The sequence below is a fragment of the Mustela nigripes genome, chromosome X (assembly GCF_022355385.1).
Source record: "Mustela nigripes isolate SB6536 chromosome X, MUSNIG.SB6536, whole genome shotgun sequence".
Lineage (NCBI taxonomy): Eukaryota > Metazoa > Chordata > Mammalia > Carnivora > Mustelidae > Mustela > Mustela nigripes.
The window spans coordinates 26,599,999-26,622,236 of NC_081575.1; the positions used below are offsets into that span (position 1 = coordinate 26,599,999).

General features: G+C 38.0%; 1 protein-coding gene across 11 annotated transcripts in view; it reads left to right on the forward strand.

The window, feature by feature from the left end:
• The window catches only part of THOC2 (THO complex subunit 2), a 113,265-nt gene that overhangs the window by 500 nt on the left and 90,527 nt on the right, over positions 1–22,238 (forward strand). For all 11 annotated transcript variants that reach the window (XR_009401407.1, XM_059385820.1, XM_059385824.1 and 8 more), the window contains exons 2-3: positions 14,310–14,368; positions 20,427–20,518. Coding sequence is in view for 10 of the 11 variants with exons in the window: in XM_059385820.1 (XP_059241803.1) it covers positions 14,310–14,368; positions 20,427–20,518 (151 nt within the window). In the remaining variant the exon portion in view is untranslated. The remainder of the gene's footprint in view (positions 1–14,309; positions 14,369–20,426; positions 20,519–22,238) is intronic.

Below are 22,238 nucleotides of genomic sequence, written 5' to 3' on the forward strand. Positions count from 1 at the left end.
CTCTGCACCCGTTCGATTCTGCAGTTTGGAGCCCGTAGCCTCCTTTGCCCGAAGTCGGAGGAGGGCAGACCGTCCCGACTCCCTCCCCTCTTCTCTGCCCGCCGCGGCGATGCCCAGGGCGTCGCGAAGAGCCCCTTTTGGCACCTCTCTTCCTCCCGGGGAGCGGTCTTTCGGATTGTCCCGGCCTCGCGCGGCGCCACTAGCCGTGGGAGAAGTGTAGCTCGATTGCCGCTTTTCCCGAAGACCTACCGGCATTTCTTTGCTCAGTCTTTTCACTTCAGAGCCATTTCGGGTTTGATTCAACTTTCGTCATTAAATGTTTCCTAAACCCCATTTTGTCCTGGGACTGCAACTAATTTTGGCAACTCTCCAAGGTTCTCGAGTACCTGGAATAACGCGTTTCCTTTAGTCATAAAACTTGTTTTTTTCCCCCGGTAATACAGAAAACATTAATTTGCCATACCCGCGGTTTCCTCGCCCAAAATTTCAGTTTGCGCTCTCTCGGAAAGAAAGAAATCGTTTAAGCAGTAAAACCCTAGATTCAAAAACAAATAATTTATTTTTAATTTCTTTCTCTGAATCGCTTTATTAGCTAAAGTTCAACAGTGTATGAGATTAACTCTCGTTAGCCTTTTTTGCGGTCGTCACCCCCCACCCCCCACCCCCCACCCCCGTCAGTTGACGGTTGCTGGTGCGAGAGATAACGAATCTTTGGAACTTCGTTACTTCGAACGAAACCCGGGGAATGCGTTGCCCGATCTTGCGCGTGTAATATTGCCAGCCTGTATGGCCTCCTCCTCCTCCCCCCGCCTCCCCCGCTCGCCGCGCACTCGCACTGCTTTACGAAGTCTTAACTGTGTGAGCTCTAGAATTTTATTTCCTGGGTAAGCGGCGGTCTTAGCCACTTAACTAGCTGAGTGACCTTGGGTAAGTTCCTTAACCACTTTGACCGTTTCCCCTTGAGTAAATTGGGATTAATAAGTACTCTACTCAAAGGATTGTTGTGAAGACTAAATAATGACTGTAAAGCACTTGGCTTATAGTAAGTGCTCAAGTGATAGCTATTAAAAGTAATATTATTATTCCAATCTTTAGATATTTAAACTTCTCTGGACAGCTCTTGCTCTTAAAGTCTGTACCACTCAGGTTAGCAATTAATTGGTCTTTGACTCTTTCTCCTGCTTACTCTTGTACTCGTAACGAATTGAGAGACCGTTGAAGAGTGGGGACTGTGTTTCATATTTATTTTGGTTAAACCCTCCCCCCCCTGCCCCCCCCCCCCCCACACCCCCCGGTGCCCACACCTCTCACCCCTTCTTCCTCTCCCCCTAGCTTTTCTAGCATATGCTTAGAGTGAGTGCTTATTTGTTTATTAAGTGAGAAGTCTGTTCGATAAACATTTTTAACTGTTAGGAACATTTTCCAGATCCTTGTACATGCTATTTAACAAGTACCTATTAAGTTCCTTGTGTACAGGGAAGGCAGGATGGGAGGTTACCTAACCAAACCATCCTTTTCATCTATATTAGATTAGGATAACCTCCCCACACTGATAAATCAGTTCATTGTTTTCTTTACCTATGTAGTTGTTTAGGGCTTGTCATCTTTGTAGATTGCTCAGCTTCCTCCTTCCAGCTGTTTTTGACAGTTTTACTATTATTACTTTCACCTTAGAATGAGGGGTATTACGGCTAGGAGGTGAAATTCTGCTTGACTTCTTACCAATATTGGTTGGAGAAAAATAGTGATGTAGGAGGTTGAAATACCTTGTCAAAATGAGATTTTTGGATTCACTTTGCATGATCCATGCTACCCATATTGTTCTGGAAGATTGTTGCTAGGGCTTATTCGTATGTAGTTACTCCATGGCTTGAGGAATGTAGTTTGAAATATCATAGATCCAAATCAGTGTAGTCATTTTTATAATTGTATTCTGTTATGTGAAGAGAGCATAAAGTATTAGTTGTATGCCATAATGAAATATTTTAAATAGGCAAACACGTCACCATCCAGTACTTAGGCTTTATTTGCCTGACCTCTTTCCCCTCTTTCAAAACTTCTTGCATATAGTCTAACTTCAGAGTTCTTGTATCTAGCATTTTGATCTTTTTAGAATGGATGGTGTTGTAAATATATTACGAAAAATCCTTTGAGAACAGAGCCTCTTAAATATAAACCAGCAACTAGAAATGTTAAAAACAAAGCTAATATGCCAACAAATTATTAGTGAATCCATTTATAGATTTAGCTTTTAGAATATGACCAATATTTAAAATAATATCTTGGGTGGATTTTCAGTTTTTAATGAGATAAATTAGCAGATGAGATTTAACTTGACTGAAAATTACCATTTTAAGAAAAATGCATGATGTATTTCATGAGGTTTTTAGTTCATTTCTTGTCTCTCACTTCTTACCAGTGTATTTTGGGAGTTGTAGTCAACCTCAGCCATATAGTGTTAAAGCAACACATGAGATATATGGGACATTTAGTAACTTACAGAAGAGGCAGTGTCTTAATTGTGCCTCATGAAAAGCAACTGTATTAAGATGGAAAGTCTTGGCTTTGAAGAATAAGCTTTGTTTGGTAATTATGGGGACAAGAAAAAACTCTATTTTTTTTGTCTAAATGGTCAGTCACATACCTAGCTAACCTATTTCCAGAGATACTGATTATGTTTTTAATGATAAATTATAGAACTTTTAAAGTGATCTCTCCCCACAGATACCAAAAGGACAAAGGAGGACTACCAAAACATAATTATTAAGCATCTTTCTTAGTAACATTTAGATCTGTTCTTACAAGTTTCATATCTAAATGCAAACTTAAGAATTCTACCACATATGAAAGATAAGGATTTAATTACTTTAATTTTGGAATTGGAGTTTGTTTCTTGACAACTTCATATTAGCATAGGACTTGCCATGATTATGCTAATAAACTTGCATGTTACTGGTAGATCCAGTGTGAGTTTTGTTTTTAGTAGAAAACATTAACACAGTGAACTCAGCATTTCTGTGTGTCACAAGCATCCTTAATGGAGGATTTATGTTCCAAGGTTTTAATCTGAAGATGTTAGCCTCATGTCCATACTTGGTCTAATTTTGAAATATTTATATTTGTTGGATATTATCTGTTTGTCCGAAGAACTTAATTTAAAAATTTACATATCAATTAGAAGTTTCTGTTAGATCTCACCTTATAAGTTATTGGTAGTTATAATAAGCTTTTAAAATTTAATTGCCAGATGTTTTGATTCTTTTTCTTCTGCTGCTACTAAATGATTTTAAGTCTTCCAGAACTTACCTAAGTGCACTTAGACATTCATTAAATGCTGTCTGACCTGAATTTTTTAGAAGGAGGTAGGAGGAGGGAGTTTATGGCAAATAACCATTCAAAGAGAGTTGTCTTGGTAGTTGAGTCTTTTTTTTTTTCTTCATAAGATGCTCTGAATTCAGCTGAAGTTTTATCTGAAGCCTTTTCTTCATATTTTAGTTTTCGTTGGCATTTATTTTCTCATTTTGACCTGTATTCACAAATTAAGAATAAGTCTTGGTCCTTTTTCCTGGTAAGAGAAATGCATTTTTTCAAAAAAATGTTGTAGCAATATCAGGAGATTTTCTAGGCTATTGCTTTCTTTGTTAGAAAAATTAAATTATTCTCCAGTGGTTAAATATTAAGGTAGAGAGAGCGCTATTAATGTACTCATGTGCAGGAACCTTTGTTCTTTTTTTTTTTTTTTAACATTTCCTGTTCCCTTTCCTCCTCTTAAGTGAATATTTTCATTTTTATAAATAACATGTTTCAAGATAAAACTGCATGCCCAGTATTTCATTTTTGTGTTATATTTATGTTTTGATGATAGTATAGGTAGTACTTTTGCTTCACCAAATTTAACCTTTTTTGAGGTTTTGCTTTTTTTTTTTTAAAGATTTTATTTATTTATTTGACACAGAGAGATCACAAGTAGGCAGAGAGGCAGGCAGAGAGAGAGAGAGAGGAGGAAGCAGGCTTCTTGCTGAGCAGAGAGCCCGATGTGGGACTCGATGTGGGACTCGATCCCAGGACCCTGAGATCATGACCTGAGCCGAAGGCAGCAGCTTAACCCACTGAGCCACCCAGGCGCCCCTTGCTTTTAAAGAATTAATTGAAACACAGATTGACATCAGTGTTTCATATGTGAAGCCAACTTTGAGATGTTGCCCATAATCAAGTAGCTTAGGCTTGTGCTGTTTCCTTTTTTACTGGAAAATGGGTTCAAGTAAGGTGGAAACCTAAATACTCAAGAACTGTTCACAAAATACTTGAGTCCTTGGAAGAATTTAAGACATTTCAGTTTAAGGTTCACAGATGTTTGACGGAATGTAGATTATGTCTTTGTTCTCAGGGACCTGAGACAGCATCTCCATAATAGCACCAAATTGTTTTAAAAGTGGAAAAACCGGCAAACTCAATTATTTGGAAGTTATGAGAGGAATAAAATAATCATTTAGATTGAGGCAGAATATTTGATTATTTTTTAAGCCATATTAAAATGGGCAGCTGCTGGTGGTAGTTTTGTTTTTTTCCTCCTTTGTAATTCAGGATAGAGTACTAAAACTGTTTAAGTGGTGTGGTAAGACAAGCAGCATTCAGAAACAGAATTTGTATGTGTGTTTTTTAAAAGATTTTATTTACTTATTTGACAGCACAAGCGGGGGGGGGGGGGGGGGGGGAGGGAGGGAGGGGCGGGGTCCCTGCTGGGCGGGGGGGGGGGGGGGGGGGGGGAGCCCTATGCGAGACTCAGTGCTTGTGGAGCTCAATTTCAGGACCCTGGGATCATGACCTGAGAGAGAGGCAGACGTTTAACCGACTGAGCCACCCAGAATTGCTTAATTTTATTTTTTTAATTTTTATTTGAGAGAGAGAAAGAGAGAGAGAGCATGAGAAGAGGGAGGGTCAGAGAGAGGGTCAAAGGGAGAAGCAGAATCCCTGCCAAGCAGGGACCCCAATGCGGGACTCCAGGATCATGACCTGAGCAGTCGCTTAAGCAGCTGAGCCACCCAGGTGCCCCAGAATTGTTTTTTTTTTTTTTTTAAGAAGATAGTTTTTTATTTGACAGAGAGAGATCACAAGAAGGCAGAGAGGCAGGCAGAGAGAGAGAGAGGAGGAAGCAGGCTCCCCGCTGAGCAGAGAGCCCAATGCAGGACTTGATCCTAGGACCCTGGGATCATGACCTGGGCCGAAGGCAGAGGCTTAACCCACTGAGCCACCCAGGTGCCCCCAGAATTGTTTTTTTAAGGATACTTTATGATTGATCTTCTGTTAGTGAATTACTTAGGGAGAAGAGCTTGGACATATCTACTGATTGGAGAAAGTCTTAGCAATTGGTTTAGTTTCCTCCTATAACTAGGGAAGAACTCTTTTGTACTAGGGAAATAAAAGTATCTTATGCAGGTGAATTGCCTTATTGTAATAAACCATCCATGATTCCTTATACAATTTGAGCTAATCTTTGAGATGCTAATGAATAGTTCATGATGACGTTATCACCTACATTCCAATGAGTATGTTTGTGGCCTTGTGACTGACAGAATGGAATTATGTTTCAATTATTTCTTAAAATTATTTAACAATGGCTATACCATTAGATTAGGTGGGATGAGGTGGGAACACTGACATTCCCTCCTCTCCACTGGAATTACTGTGAAAGACATGCTTTAAGCTTATTAAAACAAATTGAAAATGAAGCTGTTGAAAATGTCAATAAGCAAATTTGTTCACCTTAAGAAGGAATAATTGACTTTGCTTTTTAGTAGCCTGGATACAAAGGGAAAGATGAGTTACTCGATTCCATTCCATTCTTCTGTCAAAAACCATTGTTTCCTACTACTACTTTCTAAAGGGAATTGAACCTTTGGGGACAGTGAGAACCACAAGGAATTGTTTTAATACTTTATAACAGATATGAAAGTGATCTTGATATACTTTTTTTTTTTTAAAAGATTTTACTTATTTATGTGAGTGAGAGAGAGAATGAGAGAGCCCAAGCAGGGGAAGCTGCAGAGGGAGAGGGAGAAGCAGGGTTCCTGAACCCAGCATGGGGTTGGATCCCAGGACCTCAGGATCACGACCTGAGCCAAAGGCAAGCACCTAACTGATAGAGCCACCCCGGCATCCCAACTTTCTTTCTTTCTTTCTTTTTTTTTTTTTTAAAGATTTTCTTTCTTTATTTGACAGACAGAGATCACAAGCAGGGAGAGAGGGGGGGTGGGGGGGGGGGGGGGGGAAGCAGGCTGGATCCCAGGAGCTTGGGATCATGACCTGAGCAGAAGGCAGAGGCTTTAACCCAATGAGTCACCCAGGCTCCCCATCAGCTTTCTTAAATATTTACTCTTTAACAAAAAAGAGCTAGATGGTAGATATTTTTGGGTTACATTTTCTGATGCTAGTCTGAAGCAGATATTTCTGTGTTGCTTGTTGGAAGGAAGATTGATTTTGTTTTATATTTCAGATAAGTTTGTGGTAGGTTTAACATTTTGAGAAATTAAAAAGCTTAACCACTGTTCTTAACATATTGGAAGGCTTGTCTAGTTCTTCAGGAAAATAGTTGAAAGTACTTGGGGTCAAAGCCTTAAATCAGTTTATTTTACCGTTTATAATGTATTCTCTGAAAATTCTTCACTTTGTTTTTTTAGTAGACGTTGGTTAAGAAACTAATAACTAAATGAGATTTTCAAACTATGCAGATTTAATTAGTCTCTATTGGCAAGGCCTTTTTAGTCTTTGAAGATAATTTTGTGAGACCTACATGTGAATTGTTGACCAAGAAAAGTTTACTTTATTGACTTTAACAGCCTTAACTCTGCTCATCATGATGATGGAGTATTGAAATAATCAAAAGACAGAGTGTCGAGCTGCAACAGCATAGATAATCTGCAAAGTAGATAATCTCTCTGTGGGTGATTGGAATGTGGCATATTTCACTTTAGGTATGATATAGAGTGATATTCTAGAAGTCCTAAAAATTATTTTACTGACTATGGTTTTACTGACTATAGAAAACGATTGCTAGACATAAAGTAAAAAACACACATTCACTGGTTTTCTTTTTTGTTAGAGCCTTGTGCAACCTGTAATAAGAATATTTCTTCTTGTAAATTGTGCCATTAAAACAACGTAGAAAATTGTGTAAAACTTAAATGTAGAGCTTAAAGAATCAGTGTAATATGCATACCCATGTAACTCATACCCAGGTCAAGACAATTGCCTTTCCAGATTGCACACTTTTTGGTTTTTCTCATCCTTGTTTTTATTTACAGTTTTAACTACCCTATAAGCTTCAGTTTGTTCTTGAATATCCTGTAAGTGGAATCATAGAGGGTGTATTCTCTTGTATCTGGCTGCTTTTGCTCAACATTATATCTTTAGGATCCATTGATATTTTTGCAAGTATTTGCCATTCTTTGATTTTCATAGTTACAAGATGCTCTGTTGCATAACTCTACCACAGTTTTTTTAAATTTCTTATGCTATTGATAAATAATTTTGCTGTTTTGAAATTTCAGCTATTACCAACAGCGCCAATAGAAACAAGTATCTTGGTGTACATAAGCATGTGCTTTTATGGGATATATACTGAAGTGTAGAAAATTGCTGGGCTCTGGATTGTGACTAACTTTAACCTTCCTATAAACTGTGAAACCGTTTCAAAGTATACTTCCAACAGCAGGTGTATGAGAGTTCACGTTGTTTCACATCCTTGCTAATATTTAATATCATCAGACTTCAAAGATTTTATTTATTTGTCAGAGAGCACAAGCATGGGGAGTGCAAGCAGAGGGAGAAGCAGGAGCCTGCTGTGAGACTCAATCCCAGAACCCTGGGATCATGACCTGAGCAGAAGGCAGACACTTAACTGACTGAGCCACCCAGATGTCCCCATGGGCATTTTTTTTTATGGTTACTGGCCATATGGATTTTTGATTTCTTGTGAAAGCCTTTATATTTTTTCTCCCATTTTTCTACTGGATTGTTTGCATTTCTTTCATTGATTTGTAGGAGTTCTTTATAGAGTCTGCATTTGTGTGCTTTGTGGGTCATACTGTATATGTGGCAGATATCTTTTGTTACTCTTTGGCTTGCATTTCCACTCTTAAAATGTTGATTTTTGATGAACAGAAGTTACTTATTTTAATGTCAAATTTGATATTTTGCTTTATCATTAGTAGTTTTTTTTTGTGTTAAAGCAGTCTTTTTCCCATTCTAAGGCAAATGAACTTCTACTATGATCTTCTGGAGGAGTATTATTTTGCTTTTCATTTCTAAGCCTTACCTAAATGGAGTTGATTTTTATGTGTGCTATGAAGTAGGGTTTGTAGTGTATTGTTGTGGACGATGTATATGAAGAAAATCCAGCCTTACACAGATAAATAGTTGGCAAAAGGAGGAGAATTTTAATAGTCTTTTCAGATAATTGTAGTTTTTCTTCTTTGGTATCATGTCAAAATTTGTTAAGTGGTAGTTTTTTTTTTAAAGATTTTATTTATTTATTTGAGAGAGATCACAAGTAGGCAGAGAGGCAGGCAGAGGTGGGGGGGGGGAAGGTTCCCTGCTGAGCAGAGAGCCCCATGTAGGGCTTGATCCCAGGACCCTGAGATCATGACCTGAGCCAAAAGCAGAGGCTTAACTCTCTGAGCCACCCAGGCACCCCAAGTGGTAGTTTCTTAATGGCTTATTGCAAGGCTAAATCTGAAACCACATCAGTGAACTTTTTGTACTTTTTGAATTAAAATGCATTTGTCTTTTACTTGAAATCTTTTACCCCTCCATTATTTTGCAACATCATGCATTGGTCAGTTGGAAATTACTGGTTCACTGAATGATGAGCTCTTCCAAATATTGACAACAGTACATTGTATTAAATTTAAAAATCCCCACATCATTAGTATCATCGCTGAACTAATCAGGAAAGTTTTTTTTTTTAAGATTTTATTTATTTATTTGACAGACAGAGATTACAAGTAGGCATAGAGGCAGGCGGGGGCGGGGTGGGGGGAAGCTGGCTCCCTGCTGAGCAGAGAGCCGGATATGGGGCTCTATCCCAGGGCCCTGGGATCATGACCTGAGCCGAAGGCAGAGGCTTTAACCCACTGAGCCACCCAGGCGCCCCGTAATCTGGAAAGTTTTTATGAATTGGAAACTAGTCAAGTCCGTGGTGGCAGCTATAAGTTTTTTAGTATTTGGATTTTTGTTTGAAACCTCACATTTTATCATTGGCAACAAATACGCTCAGTTGTTTTCCTTGAAGTGACTGGCTCAGTTGGTTCATTTTTGAGAAAACGCCTGCCAAAGACTTAAGTTTGAATAACTATTGTTTGTCAGTTGTTCTTTCAAGTAAAAATGGCATTTTGTGAAAAAGCAGCTAGTTCAGCTCACAATTTAAACAGTTGCTTAAGTGATTTTCCTGGAGACAACTATAATATTTTGGTGTGTGGCAGAAATGGCTTTATGTGTACCTTCCATTTTGTCACATGTACCTTCCATTAATGTCTCACTAAAATACGTGTTCTTTAAAAAAAAAGACATGTTCTCAGGGCTCAGGATTTAATTAAGTTAATATTTTTAACTACTTCATCAAGCACATTTCTTATTGTAAGTAAAAACATATAACAAGATCAGCCTTAACAAATTTTTAAGTGAATAGTACCCTATTGTTAAAGATAAGCACAATCTTGTACAATACATCTCTGGATCTTTTCCGTCTTGTTTTATACCCGTTGACTAGCAGTTCCCCATTTCTCTTTCCCTCTGGTCCCTGGCCACTATTGAAATTGTACTTTTTGCTTCTATGAATATGACTCCCTTAGATAAACTTCATATAAGCAGAACCGTGCAGTACTTATGCTTCTGTGACTGACTTATTTCACTTTGCATACTGTCCTTAAGGCTTATCTGTGTTGTGGTGTATGACAGGAATTCTTCTTACATCTGAATAATAATCAGTGATATGTATATGCCACATTTCCTTTATACATTCATCTGTTGATGTACGTTTACATTGTTCCTACCTTTTGAAAGCTATTGTGAATAATGCTGCAGTGAACATGAGAGTGCAAATACCTTTTTGAAATCCCGATTTCCACTCTTGTGAATAAATACCCAGAAATGGGATTGCTGGATTGTAGTTCTGTTTTTAATTTCTTGAGGAACTTCCTTATGGTTTCCCATAGTTGCTGCACCATTTTACATTTCCACCAACAATTCACAAGTTTCTCCACTCTCCAGCACTTGTTACTTTGTTTTTTTTTTTTAAGAATTAATTTTTTTTTACAGCAGTTTTAGGTTAACCAAAAAATAGAGAGGAATGTACAGAGATTTCCCATTTACCCCTTGCCCCACGCATACATAGCTATCTCCTTTATTTTCAACATTCCCCACCGGAGTGGTACCTTTGTTAAAATTGATGAATCTGTGTTGACACATCATAAGCACCCAAAGTTCATAGTTTACTTTTGGCTTCACTCAGAATGTTATGTATTCTTTGGGTTTGTATAAATGTGTACTGATATGTATCCTCTATTAGAGTATCAGAGTATTTCCCCGGCCCTCAGTATCCTCTTTGTTGTTTGCTCATCTCTCTGGCTACTCCCAGCCCCTGGCAACCACTGATCTTTTTACTCTCTCCATAGTCCATACTCTCTCCATCTTTTTACTCTGCCCATAGTTTTGCCTTTTCCAAAATGTCCTAAGTTGGAAATATATACTGTATAGCCTTTTCAGATTGGTTTCTTTCACTTAGTAATAATGTATTTAAGGTTCCCCCATGTCTTTTCATGGCTTGATTGCTCATTTCTGTTCAGTACTGAATAATTGCATAGTATAGATGTACCAGTTTATCCATTCACCTACTGAAGTACATTTTGGTTGCTTCCACGTTTTGGCAATTATGGATAAAGCTGCTGTAAACATCTGTGCATAGGTTTTTGTGTGGACATAAGTTTTCACTTCTTTTGGGTAAATACCGGGGAGTGAGATTGCTGTATCATAAGGTTAGAGTATGTTTAGTTTTATAAGAAACCACCAAACTGCTCTAATATGGCTGTACCATTTTTCATTTCCACCTGTAATGTTGAGAGTTCTGTTGTGCCACATCCTTAATAGCATTCGGTGTTGGCGGTGTTCCAGATTTTGGCTGTTCTTATAGGTATGTAGTGGCATCTTGTTGTTTTAATTTGCATTTCTCTGATGACATACAATGTAAGGCATCTTTTCATGTGCTTATTTTGTCATCTATATATTTTTGGTGAGATAGCTGTTAAGGTCTTTTGCCCATTTTTAAATCGCTTAACCGACTGAGCCACCTAGGTGTCCCCTTTTCCTATTTTTTTTTTAAAGATTTTATTTATTTCTTTATTTGACAGAGAGAGAGATCACAAGTAGGCAGAGAGGCAGGCAGAGAGAGAAGGAAGCAGGCTCCCTGCTGAGCAGAGAGCCTGATGCGGGACTTGATTCCAGGACCCTGAGATCATGACCTGAGCCGAAGGCAGCGGCTTAACCCACTGAGCCACCCAGGCACCCCCCTTTTCCTATTTTTTAATTGGCTTGTTTTTTTGTTGTTGAATTATAGATGTTCCCCTTATCAGTTATATGGTTTGCAAATATTTTCTTCGATTCCATAGGTTGCCTTTTCATCCTCATTGTTTCCTTTGGTATGCATAAAATTTTTAGCTTGATATCCTACTTGGCTGTTTTTTTTTTTTTCTTTTTGTCATATCCAAGAAATCATTGCCATGGTGTGCCTGGGTGGCTCAGTTGGTTAAGTGACTGCCTTGGGCTCAGGTCATCATCCTGGAGTCCCCAGATCAAGTCCTGCATTGGGTTCCCTGCTCAGCAGGGAGTCTGCTTCTCCCTCTGTTTTCCTCCTGTGTTTTCCCCTAGGAATTGCATAGTTTTGGATCTTAAACTTACGCACTTAATCCATTTTGAGTTGGTTTTTATATGATGTAAGATAAGTGTCCGGTTTCATTCTTTGCATGTGATTATCCATAAATGCTCTTTATTTTTCAGTTCAGTTATTACAGTCTTTTATTTTTCTTTAAGTAGGCTCCATGCCCAATATAGGGCTTAAACTCATGACTCTGAGATCAAGAGTTTCATGGTCTACTAACTGAACCAGCCAGGGGCCCCACTTATTACATTCTTTAGCTCCCCAAATTTGTTTATTTCCTTTTAAATATTTTCTGTCCTTTCATTGAAAATCTCATTTTATTCATGCATCATTTTCCTGAGCTCATTGAGCATCTTTATGATGGTTATTTTAAATTCTTTGTCAGGTAACTCATGTATCTCTAATTCTTGAGGGTCAGTTTTTGGAGACTCATTTTGTTCCTTTTATTGGGCCATCTTCCCTGTTTCTTTACGTTCTTTTAAATTTTGTGTTTGTATGATTGTATTTGAAAAAACACTCCTTTATCCCAGTCTTTGTGAACTGCTGCTTAGTACAGGGAAAAGCCTTTACCAATGAGCCTGGCTGTAGATTCTGGGGCCTTCTCAAACCTTTTCTCTGGATGTGTCTTGGACTTAATGTGTGTAGATTCCACATTGAAGGAGTTTTCCAGTTGTCTTTTTTCAGAAGCTTGTACTCTTAGTATCCTTTGGTGTTCATCTGTTGTACTGTGGGTCCTATGAAGTAGCAGCATACCACTCAGCTCGTTTTTGTTCTTGGTGGCCCCTAGGCAGCTTGAGTAAGCTGGGTGCTGTCACTGCCCTAGGTCAAACTAAACAGAAATCAGTCCTTCAGGCAGTCCCCCCAAAAGCCGGAATGTTGGATACTCTCTTCTCCCCCGAGGGAGAGGTTGCTGAGCTGCATTGGTTTTTGTTTTCTGTACTGTGGATTCTCTGAATCTGCAGCTTGCCACCCAGCTTTTTTTTGTTGTCAGCAGGCCTCAGGCACCCTAGGGTATACAAGGTCCCATCTGTTCTACAAGATGTTCAGGAAAGAAACTAGTTCCTCAGGCAGCCCCTACCCCAAGTCAGAATGTTGGTTGTGAAGTACTGTCTTCTCTTTCTATCCGCAGGGGGAATTTGGGAGCTGGGAGTTGTTTTTTTTTTTTCCCAATCAGGTGGTGCTGAAAGGGTGACATGAATTTTTCTGCTGGCTTTGATGCAGTTGGTTTACTGCTCACCTAGGGTGCAGGAGCCTCTTAACTGGTCTCTGAATTTCTCATGAAGGGAATTGGTATGTGTATTGTTGTTGAGTTGGTGTTTCTTTGGGAGGACGGAAAACCTGGGGCTTCCTGTTCTGCCATCTTGCTGATGCCACTCCCATCAAGTTCAAGTACCTTCTTAAGTGAAACTGGCTTTTGTTTTGTGAATGGTCATGAAAAATAAAATAACTTGGTGACATCTTACATGGGATTGGCTTTATTCTTTTCTTTGATTTCTTTTTTTTTTAATTGATTTAAGAGAGAGAGAGCATGCACTTGTGGGTTGGGGGAGATGCAGAGGGGGAGAATCCCAAGCAGACTCTCCATTGATGTATCTCTGAAGGCTTTTTTACCCTGAGGATTCCCCAGCATCTTTAATTTGTCCTTGCAGTGTATTTTTTTTTTAGATTTTATCTATTTGATATATATAGAGAGAGTACAGGCAGGAGGAGCAGCAGGCAGTGTGATAGGGAGAAGCAGACTTGGCAGGGAGTCTGATGTGGGGCTTGATCCCAGGATCCTAAGACCATGACCTGAGCCAAAGGAAGGCACTTAACTAACCTAGCCACCCAGGCACCTCTTGCAGTGTTTTTGTTGAAGAGACTGGGTCATTGTACAGTTTCCCACAGTTCAAATTTAGGTTCATGGCTTTTTTTTTCCCTTAAAGACAACTTCATAGGTGGGTGGTGTATTCTCTCATCATGATCAGAACACACAAAATGTTTCAATGTCTCTTCTTGTGATGTAAACAGCTATTGATAGATGCTTAGATCCTTTAATTTATTAGGGATCTTTGAATGATGATGTTCTCCTGTCATTCTTTATTATCTGAAATGCTTCAGTACAGTGTCATTTCTTATCAGTTACTGGTTCGTATGTGAAAGGCAGAATAAGTGCTTGATTTTTATTCATTTCCAGTTTTCAAAAATAATGATTGATTTACTAGCATCTTCGAGTTCTGACCAATTAGGGTTTTTAGGTTTGTTTTATTCTTACTATAAACTAATAGATTTAAACACATCTGATAGGTTTCCAAATATTTTTAGTTGATATAATTTGCTCTCTAAGGGTCATCTATATTAGAATTGGAAATGAATACAGATTATTTCTGTTTTATTCTAGTTTGCATTTGTGCCGGATCCTCAGTGAAAATAAAAGCCATGATAGTTCAACTTACAGAGGTAAGACTTGTAAAAGTATCATAGCTATTATTTTTGGCTTGGTGAAAATTAATAGATGTTCTGTTTTCTGTTAAATTGTTATGAATGAAAAACGAAAGATAGGAGATAGTTCACATTGTATAAAGCCTTTATGAGATTATAATTAGGATTAAAACTATAGTTATAGTAAGACTATATATTTCTGTGTATAGATGTTTGATCTGCATAATAGTTACATATCGCTTGGCTTTTATCCTTGTGACATGGTATATTTGGCCAAATATCAGCAGTTGCTAGCTGTATTAAAAATTACAAAGGCTAGCTATCAGTCATAAACAGAAGAGAAGAGCTAACATGGGAAAACTATTCTGATCTTGTTTGCATTAGGAAATTTCCAGAAACTGAGGTGGTGTTTTTACTAAAGCTGGTTATGTTTAGGTAGTATCTGGGGATCTTATTAAAGGCAGTTGTCATGGAAAACATTAAAAGCAAAGGAGTTGTTTACTGCATATCACAAGTATGATTTATTCAGATGTAATTAAACAGGATGTAAATTTTAATTTTAAAGACTTTCACTGTGTAGCATTTATTAATTTAAAATTAGGCATTTGTATTTAGAAAAGGAGGGGCAAAAACAATTATGTCTAGTAAGTTTAAAGCATATTCATTTGCAGCTTTCACTGAGGGTAGAACCAATAACAGTTTTTTTTAGTCTGGAAAAAATAATTTATAACCAGTAGTTTATTTTAAATAAAATTCATTATAGTTATTTAAATTATGCCTTTGTGAATAGAAGATTAAAAACCTTTTTTTTTTTTTAAAGATTTTATTTATGTATTTGACAGACAGAGATCACAAGTAGGCAGAGAGGCAGGCAGTAGGGGGAAAGCAGGCTCCCTGCTGAAAAGAGTCTGATGTGGGGCTCCATCCTAGGATCCTGAGATCATGGCCTGAGTCAAAGGCAGAGGCCCAACCCACCAAGCCACCCAGGTGCCCCTATAAACGTTTTTCTATAGATAAATTTACTTTTGTTTTATCAAATATTAAATATTATCTTAATACGAGAGTGTATACTTTAAAGAACATTTGAATTTTTGAGTGGAAAGCACTTTTTAACAAATGAACCTTTTTGTTTTTTTGTCATTTGGGTAAGACCTGTGTTAACATTACTAGCTTGCACCCCCAATTATTTTCCAGTTCAGCCTTCTTATAAAGTTGCATGATCTTTCATAAAGATTTCTGAGGTTGCTATAATGCCTTTAAAAAAAAAAGATTTTATTTATTTATTTGACAGAGAGAGACACAGCAAGAGAGGAAACACAAGCAGGGGGAGTGGGAGAGGGAGAAGCAGGCTTCCTGCTGAGCGGGGAGCCTGATGTGGGGCTCGATCCCAGGACCCTGGGATCATGCCCTGAGCTCAAGGTAGGCGCTTAAGGACTGAGCCACCCAGGTGCCCTGTAATGCCTTTTCTTTGAATAAGTCAGTTGACTGCCAGAATTTGTAAGAAAGTAAAGAAAGACTCCTTTCCTAAAAGCACTTGGTTACTTAACTTTTTTCCTTCTCTATGTTTAAAACAAGTTTATAACTTCTCAGTTAATTTTGATCTTGTCTGTGATTGAAATCTTATCTGGGTAAAATAAGAGAAAGAATTTTCAAGAAACTGAAATAATGTAACACAGGATGATTACTCTTCAGTTTTAAAAGGGACTGCATGGATCTTTAATAACTACCAGATTATTGTTAATTTGCATGGTTGTTCTGATTCATGTATGAAACCAAAAATAGTTATGAGTATGGCCTCATTGACTGAATTGCTGATGCTATCTTTTACCTGCCCTTGCCTACTTTCACAATACGTACATTCTTTGGCTGATAGCTGTCAACAGTCAAGCTGTGGTCTAAGAACTTCATTTGGTAGTCCATGCAGAAAACTAGGAATGTCATTTCTTCAGAATTTTCCTTCGTTCTGTCTCAGGGGGATTGAGTTTGGGCAGTGCTCAGACTCAAAGCCCTTTCCCTTTCTGCCCCTGCCTTCTCAGTATCCTTTGCTCACACTACTTCTTTTTTATAAATCCCTTCCCCCCAGTAAAATGATATTGTAATGGTGGCTGGTAAACATGAGTAGTCCTGATAAAACCAAGAACTAGTGTCTTCTGTGTTGAAATCCCACAAAGAATCTCTAAGAATCTCTAGAAGTCCCTTTTACTTGTGGCTGTCCTTAAAACTACTTTTTCTGAGGGGTGCCTGGCTGGCTTAGTTGGAAGAGCATGCAGCTCTTATTCTGCAGGTCCTGAGTTTGAGCCCCATTCTTGGTGTGGAGAATACTAAAAATAAACAAAGGAAAAACCCTTCTTTTTCTGAAATGTTAGCATTATGATAAAGTCTTTTATTTATTTCTGTCTATAATTATAAGGCTTGTTAAATTTTCCTCCATGTTGTAAATGTAATGTTTTTCAACTGTAGTATAGATTTTACAGGATTTTGGGGGGTTAGCCTTGGTAGTCTTAAAATACCACTTCTTGTTTCAGTGGCTAAAATACAATAGATGTTCCGAACTGTTTAAATGGGCATTTGAAAACATACGAATTGGGGACTGCCTTTGCTGTTTTGTGGATGACATTATGATTGTTTTCGTGTCATTTAGTGTCAGCAAAATGACCTGGGCTATTTGTTCTCTATTTTAATCTCCTTCTCTGATTAAGATTAGAATTTCCTCAGCTCCTATGAGCCCATATTCTTCTGGGAATTTAGTTTATGTTGTTTAGCTGTTTTGTCCTTCTAAGAACGATTTTTTTCCCTTAAACTTAGTTATCTGGATAACTTTAATTTTATTTATTTATTTTAGAGGTAGCACACACTCCGGGATAGGGGTAGAGAGAGGGAAAGAAGCAGACTCCCCACTGAGTGTGGAGCCTGATGTGGGCCTTAATTCCATGGGCCTGAGATCATGACCTGAGCCAAAATTGAGTCAGACGCTTAACCCACGGAGCTGCCCAGGCGCTCCTAGTTTTAAAATTTTTTTTAAGATTTTATTTATTTATTTGTCAGAGAGAGAGAGCACAAGCAGGGAGAGTGGTAGGCAGAGGCAGAGAGAGACGCAGGCTCTCTGCTGGAGAAGGAGCCTGATGCAGAACTCAATCCCAGGACACCTGGATCACGCACGACCTGAGCCAAAGGCAGCGGCTTAACCGACTGAGCCACCCAGGTGTCCCCTAGTTTTTAATTTTTGAAAAGATTTTATTTTTAATTAATCTCTACACCTAATGTGGGCTCGGACCCACAATCCCGAGATCAAGAGTTGCATGTTCTGCTGACCGAGCCAGCCAGGTGTCCCTGGATAACTTTTAAAAACAAGTGCCTATTTGTTATAAAAGTATTATATTAATGGAAATTGAAAGCATGAAATCAACTTCCTATTTCTACCATATTACCAGATAGAAAAGTTTTTCTTTGCATTTTAAGTATAATGAAGGCATATTTATGAAAAAGGTATAGAATATGTTTAATAATGAATTCTTCATAAGAAATTAAAATACTCTGGCTATATTTCTTTTTAAAATTTTTTTATTTTAAAGATTTTTACTTATTTGAGAGAGGCAGTGAGAGAGAGAGAGAGCGAGCACACAGGTTGGGAGAGGGAGAGAAAGACTCCGCATTGAGCAGGGAGTTGGACATGGTGATTGATCCCGGATCATGATCTAAGCTGAAGGCAGGTGCTTAACTATTGGGCCACCCAGGCTCCCTCTGGCTATATTTCTTTTCTTTTCTTTCTTTCTTTCTTTTTTTTTTTTTTTAAAGATTTTATTTATTTATTTGACAGAGAGATCACAAGTAGGCAGAGAGGCCTGCAGAGAAAGAGGGGGAAGCAGGATCCCTGCTGGGCGGAGAGCCAGATGCAGATGTGGGATGTGGTTGTGGGGCTGGATCCCAGGACTCTGAGATCAGGACCTGAGCCTAAGGCAGAGGCTTAACCCACTGAGCCACCCAGGCGCCCTCTGGCTGTATTTCTTTAGCAGATAATTTAGTGGACAAATTTATTTCATTGTAAAATAATTGTAAATTAATAACAATGAGGTTGTTTAAACGGTTGATAAAAGTTTTGATTTCTACCCTGTTCCTTTTTTATGACAAGTAATCAAACCAAGGGAGAAGATTTGTATTTTTAAATTTTTTAATTTGTATTTTTTAAAAAAGATTTTATTTATTCATTTGATAGAAAGGGAGACAGAGAGGGAACACAAGCAGGGGGAGTGGGAGTGGGAAAGGGAGGAGCCGGCCTCCTGAGGAGGAGGAGCCCGATGTGGGGCTCCATTCCAGGACCCTGGGACCATGACTTGAGCTGAAGGCAGATGCTCAACAACTGAGCCACCCAGGTGCCCCTGGGAGAAGATTTTTAAATATTTTATTTAAAAAAAAAAGATTTTATTTATTTATTTGACAGAGATCACAAGTAGTCAGAGAGGCAGGCAGAAAGAGAGGGTGGAAGCAGGCTCCCCGCTGAGCAGAGAGCCTGATATGGGGCTCAATCCCAGGATCCTGAGATCATGACCTGAGCCGAAGGCAGAGGCTTAACCCACTAAGCCACCCAGGCGCCCCAAATATTTGATGTTTTACTTGCTATTTTTCCCTGAAAGAGTAAATTCCCTTCAGAAGGATAAATTGACTTTATTTTACAGCTGTTTTTAGAGCTACTTGTTTTTTCTACCTTTTTTTAAAAATTTAATTTATTTTATTTGATAGAAACCACAAGTGTGCAGAGAGGCAGGCAGAGACAGAGAGGGGGAAGCAGGCTCCCCGCCAAGCAGAGAGCTCAATGCGGGGCTCGATCCCAGGACCCTGGGATCATGACCCGAGCCCAAGGCAGAGGCTTTAACCCACTGAGCCACCCAGGTGCCCCTCTACCTTTTTTTAAATTAAATGTAGGTGACACATAATAAATTAGTTTCAGGTGTACAACATAGTAATTCATCAACTCCTTACCTATACATTATGCTATGCTCACCACAAGCATAGCTACCATCTGTCACCATACAATTGTTCTACTTTCAATGAGAGGAAGGAGGTAAAGTTTTCAATATATAGATCTTAAGAAAAATATGGCCGGAAGGAGGCATTCACATGACCATTAGCCATCCCCCATTCCTTCTCCAGGGAAGGAAGCTATGGTAATTGTGAATGAGACTATTTGTGGTTGACAGTTCTCACAGAACTGCCATTTTCTTTTGTATGTATGTATGTAATTATTTTAGTTTGAATTCTTGTGGAACTAGAGAAAAGATCTAGATTTGGGGAGAAATTTCTCTGAGAGTAGGATATGGATAAAACTTGATTTTTTTTTTAAGATTTTATTTATTTATCAGAGAGATAGAGGGAGAGAGCGAGCACAGGCAGACAGAATGGCAGGCAGAGGCAGAGGGAGAAGCAGGCTCCCTGCTGAGCAAGGAGCCCGATGTGGGACTCGATCCCAGGACGCTGGGATCATGACCTGAGCCAAAGGCAGCTGCTTAACCAACTGAGCCACCCAGGCGTCCCTGGATAAAACTTGATTTTATGTTGACTGGTATTCTTTACCCATTGTCAATGTAGCACTGAGATTAAATTGACTATAATCTGAATATATTGAGGAAAATTCTGTGAAATTTGCTGGTGAGAGAAATGGTTACACTAGTTTATATCCACCTGCTGGAATTCCATGCAGTCATTGAAAATAATTTTGGAGACTTTGGTAGCATGATAAAATACTTCAAAAAGTGTTTAGGGGGGAATCAGAGTACCAAGTGATGTGCACTGTGATTGCAAATATGTAAAATATGTAAATACATTGAAAAAGATTGGAAGGGAATGTTTAAGCAATAGTTACAGTAGTAGAGTCAAGGTTAACTATTTTCTACTTTTAGTGTTGTGTTTTTGTGAAAGTAAAAGGGAAAAAAATCTGCTAGAGGAAAGCACTAAAAGTATATTTTTCTTATTTTTGATATAATTTCGAGAAGTAGGAAATAATAGAGGTCTTCCCTCAGAAGTACCCACCTTTTATGTTTAAGAGATTGTATTCTTATACTCTTTCTTTTATGTTCAACAGATTTCCAGCAGGCTCTTTATGAGTTATCTTACCATGTCATTAAAGGAAATCTAAAGCATGAACAGGCATCTAATGTTCTTAATGACATTAGCGTAAGTATATACACACACACACACAAAGACACACACGTTTTTAAAATTTAATAATTATTACATATTTTTTTTGCCTTTGATACAAAGATCCATAGAGTATATAATTTGCATTTCATTTTGTTCAAAATTATAGTAGTAAATGTTTTAAGGCAATATTGGTAATCTGTTGTTGCTAGGATGAAATAAAGATATTCTAATCTTTTTGTCTGGTTGTGAGTAAAGCAGAAAATGTTAGGTAAGCTGAGAGGGCAAAAAAAAAAAAAAAACCAACCAACCATGCCTTGTAACCAAATCACGATATACTTAATTAAAAATGCTACTATAAAAATAATTTGACTAGAATTTTTTTCTCCCAGTGTAGCATATCAAAACATTTTTTGTTTGCAGTTACGTCTAGAAATGAAATAAATTTTAAAATGTGAAAATTAAATTATTTTAAATCGAGGTTGCGTAGTTCTAACTAATGCTCACTAGATGCCAATCTTCATGTGTTTCCTGTTAGAAAATATTAATAACTAGAGTTTTTCCTAAACTTTACATGATTTTTCTGTCTCACTCTTTAATTTATTAGAGAATTTAAGTTAGATTCAGACCAGATACTTTTCATGGGTGTTTGGTATTTGAATTGTAAGGTGAGCTATCAAATTGTAAGGGTGTTCATTGTAAACCAGTAGTTGAGTTTCTTAACTTATTTAAGTGGTATATTATTCTATTATTATTAGGCTGGATTTTAACCTTATATAAATTAAATTACACAGTTGAGAGCAGCTTTCATGAGTATTATCGAGGTGTAGGACCTGGAACTTGACACCAGTATGAATTTCCCTTGTGCTGCTTTAAGCTTCTCTAGCTTTTTTTTTTTTTTTTTTTTTTTGTTAGGATAGGTAATCTCCTACATACGCTTTCTGTGCTTTTCTGAGGATGGTCACAAGGAACTTTTATGTTTAGCTGTTGTGATTTTTTTTTTTCCCCCTACATACTGAAATGTAGTTAAGCAGTTGAGGTTCAATATGAGTTTCTCTTTTATCCTTAAACTGTCTCTATCTGACCACAGCAGTATTAATGTATTAATTCATGTTGGAGTAGTCTGTTTTTTTTCAACAACTAATATTCCATATTGAAAACTCTTGTCTTGCTCTTTTCTTCAAGTAGCCTGAGTACTTGGATTCAAGTAGACATGGCAGAAATTCATAGCCCTTAAGAAACTTTTGAGACTAAAGTGGTGTGCAATTAAGGTTCATTCATTCTGTAAATTGGCTATTGGTATAGTCTGTTTAGGATTCAGTTCTAATGTTTTCCCCGTTTTTTTGAAAATGAACAGTCCAAATGGACTTAATACGTATTTTGTTTTTACTTAGCTTCCCCTTTCCTTTGAGTCTTTATATACACCTTTGCAGCTGAATTGTCTTTCTCATGGCTTTCTCATAGTCTCATTGTCCCCTGACTTAGCCATGGAAGTGTATCTTGCATGTCTCTTAGAGCTGCCAGTTTTGTTGTTAGGATTATATTTCTTTCCTTTACTCTCTGAAAATAGGCTAGTTTAAGGGTTGCTATAGTGCCAGCAAACTAATTGCAGTGGTTGAACTTTGATCCTTACTAATGGAAAATGTTTCTAAAATTGGGTATGGGAGTAGGAAGTCAGGAGACAAATCTAGAATAAATGCTGAAGTTTTCATCCAGAAATGAGGGGAGAATTTTGGCTTAGTTTCTCCAAAGGCTA